The sequence below is a fragment of the Alexandromys fortis genome, unplaced genomic scaffold, assembly GCF_014885135.2.
Source record: "Alexandromys fortis isolate MF-2015 unplaced genomic scaffold, M_Fortis_MF-2015_v1.1 scaffold_70, whole genome shotgun sequence".
Lineage (NCBI taxonomy): Eukaryota > Metazoa > Chordata > Mammalia > Rodentia > Cricetidae > Alexandromys > Alexandromys fortis.
Window position 1 is genome coordinate 447,287 of NW_026067955.1, and position 3,526 is coordinate 450,812.

General features: G+C 56.3%; 1 protein-coding gene across 1 annotated transcript; it reads left to right on the plus strand.

Moving 5' to 3' along the window:
• The first annotated feature begins 1,070 nt into the window (after positions 1–1,070).
• On the plus strand, positions 1,071–2,458 carry Rpp25 (ribonuclease P and MRP subunit p25). The gene has a single exon (XM_050152090.1). The coding sequence runs from the start codon at positions 1,254–1,256 to the stop codon at positions 1,851–1,853; it is 600 nt and encodes a 199-aa protein (XP_050008047.1). The 5' UTR covers positions 1,071–1,253; the 3' UTR covers positions 1,854–2,458.
• Positions 2,459–3,526: the final 1,068 nt, after the last annotated feature.

Here is a 3,526-nt window from a genome sequence, read left to right on the forward strand (position 1 = left end):
CCGGGCTGGAAACCTAAGGGCATGGTATCAGGCCTGGGTTAGAGGGTCACTCCTTTTTAAATTGCTTCCTCCCATTAGTCCTTCGTCCGTGGTCTTAGATTTCTATTGCTCATCTCACTTCGCAGCAAAGCCGGAGCTTCTACTTAGGTTCTAAGGAGTTTCCAGAGGGCATCCAACACTCCCAAAATTCCCCCAAAGCTTCCACTCCACCCTGCCTCCCATCTCTCAAAACCTTCTCTCAGTCTCTTTTTAGCAAAAACAACCCTCAGGATTTCTAGGAGCCAAGGCTGATTGGCAAGAAATTCCACCTGGGATTGGAAGTGAGGAATCGGCGTTCTCAGGGACTGAGCCAGGCAGATGAGAATGCGTGCGGCTCTAGTACAGGACTTTTAGGCACGACTATAAGAACAAACGCCTTGTCAGAAATGGTCTCCTGTTCTCTTTCCCATTCACTTTAGGTTGGCCTAGCGCATCACTTTCTGCAATTCAGGGGTGTGAGGGTACCGGGAGCCTGGAGGCCTGGTCAAGAGGGGGCAAGGCTGAAACCTGGGTCTCTAAGGATCATGCCGCGACGTAGAGGTCCGAGCCCAAGAAAGGCTCAGCGAGTAGCGGCAGTCAACGCCTCCTACATCCTGCTGACCAAGCACTGGCTGTCCTTGAGACAAAAATACTAGGGGGCGGGGGGGGGGGTCTCTAGGGGGTTGGAGAGGCGAGGCCCCAGGAGGTGGTCCGAAAATCTCTTACCTAGGTGGGGTCTAGGGATGCCCTTGAGCTGGAACCCTGCAAGACTCGGGGGGCAGGTTTGAATCGCCGTTTGCACCTCAAGCATAGTTTTTAATTAGGTTGCTCCTATGTGAGGGCTGATTCAGGGAGGACTGGTGGTGACTTCGGGGGATCTTCGCCTCCCAAATCACCCCTGGCGCCTTGACTCTGGACGCTGAGCACCAGCGCTTGATCCCGAAGGCTGGCGGGGCTGCGACTCGGACAAGTCACGCAGAGTTGGGGCGGGGCCTGGATCAAGGGGCGGGGCCTCTCCGGCTCCCAGGCGGAGCTTCGGCTAAAGGCGCGGAGCACAAGGCGCTGAGGGCGCAGAGTAGAGCTGCACCACCCAGTAGAAGTCTGGGCTGAAGAGCTTCCATTCGGTGCCGACATCCCAACCTCTGCCGGCCGTCGCCCGGCGCGACCCGCGGCCATGCAGCCCCGGGCTTAAGGCGACCCCATGGCAAAACCTGCGATCCCAGCAACGACGGCGCATGGAGAACTTCCGTAAGGTGCGCTCGGAGGAGGCGCCGGCGGGGGACGGTGATGAGGGTGGCAGCCCGAGCTCGGGCCCTTTCGCAGATCTAGCGCCTGGTGCTGTACACATGCGGGTCAAAGAGGGCAGCAAGATCCGCAACCTACTGGCCTTCGCCACCGCCAGCATGGCGCAGCCAGCCACGCGCGCCATCGTCTTCAGCGGCTGCGGCCGGGCCACCACCAAAACCGTCACGTGCGCCGAAATCCTCAAGCGCCGCCTGGCGGGCTTACACCAAGTCACGCGGCTGCGCTACCGGAGCGTACGCGAGGTGTGGCAGAGCCTCCCGCCTGGGCCCACGCGGGGTCAGACGCCTGAAGATCCGGCCGCCAGTCTCAGTGTACTTAAGAATGTGCCGAGCCTGGCCATCCTACTTTCCAAGGACGCACTGGATCCACTACAACTTGGCTACCAGCCTCCGAACCTCAATCCAGGTCCTTCGTCCCCTCCTACGGTGTCGACGTCCAAAAGGAGCCTGGGGGAGTCGGCTGCTGGAGAAAGCACAGCTAAGCGGTCTCAGCCTGAGCCAGGGGCTGAGAATGAGGACCCGACTGCCTGAGAACTCCCGGCTCTGAGCCACCAAGACCTGCTGGATCTTATATTCTCAACACTCCTACATCCACATGCACCATTCACACCTGGGTTTTAAGGGGTCCGTGTTCCTAGAAGATTGACAACGCTGATCCTAAGGCAACCGGAAATGGAGCTCAGGAATGGCAAGAGGATCCCTGAAGTTTGAGGAAACTTTGTGGGCCGTGTTACCAGAAGCCACAGAACTCCGCCCCCACTTTTTCTAGGCCATACTAGGATCTTTTTCGAGGGAAGTATGGTGGATAGTGAGACTCTTGAGTGTTCTTGGGGACCTAGGCTTTAAAAGCACCCTGTTTGCATGAAGACTGAGGGTTGAGAATCTTGAAGCCATCCTTGCTGTTGACCGAGGGCAGAAGCTGTGAAGCAGATTCCCTGAGGGTGGACAAGCTGAAAATGTTGGGACCCTATTCTGCCCCCCCCCCCCGGCAATTCCCCTTTTTAGCTTTCCTTCCTCTTAGCATCCCCCCTTTTGCATGGTGGCAGAGAGGAGACCTAGGACAAAACTTTCCATTGCCTCCTCCCCTGAGTCCTGCTGGTGGAGTCTTGCTTCCAATAAAACAAACATGAAAATGCCTCTGTCCCCAGTATTGGTTTTTTTTTCCCCCTTACCCACCCGCCTGTGCAAAAACCACTTTGGCATGCTTGCCTTCAGCCTTATTAGCCTTTGGAGTCTTTAATGTCAGACACAGAGACTGGGCAGTGTCAAAATGTCGCAGGAGAGACTTATGGTGGAACGGGCGGGGGTCTGTGTCCCTGTTGCATCCCCACAAAGAGAAAGGAAGCAGTGTTGCTGCTTTTCTGGGAGGGGAAAGAGGGAGAGCACGGATGTGCTGAAGGAGGCAGCCTGCCAAAGCTGGCAGACCATGCTAAGGTTCTAACCTTGCACCTTCCTCCCGGTAGACATCCTTACCCAGAAGGCAGGCACAAAGCCTCATGAGTAGGAGCTCCCCTTCACTGCCCTCTCTCTGCAAAAGGACAGCACACCCTTGGGAGAGGGGGAGGAGAGAGACAGCACAAATCCACTGCTAGAAATTACTATTCAGCAGAGAAGCTTGGGCTGTGAATCACTGCAGGCTCCCTGATAAGCTGCTGCCTCCAGCCCTGCACAGCTGTGTGTTGAGAGATAACGGCCTCTGATGCCTCTCTGCCCAAGTCCAAGCCAGTGAGGGTGGGGGTGTGCTGGGAGTGGGGAGCTGTGCAGCATGTAGCTCAGAATCTTCAGAGCAGATGCCACCCCGCGGAACTCAGCACCTCTGGAAAGGAGATGGGGGAGAGTACGTTTGTAAGTCACTGTGCTTGCAGAACCCTGAAATAAATCCTACTGGTGAGGAGGCTGGCTCCTGCCGCTGATGGAGGGGCTCCTTGGGGAGGCCTCTTCTCTCCTTCCAATATCTCTGCTTGTGCTTTGGATCACCGAGTCCTGTCATCCAGACTGTCCAATCCATTGCATTCATCCTCCCCCTGACTTATTTATTTTTAGAGGAGGTCTTGCTATGTAATGCAGGCTGCCCAGGACCTGACCCTCCTGCCCCAGCCTGGCAAGTGCTGGGATTACAGGTGTGTATCTTGTCCAGCTTGATTTCTTGTTCTTGAGGAACCTCTAAGGAGAGCCAAGGGATTTAGATGTGTTTGTTGGCCCCT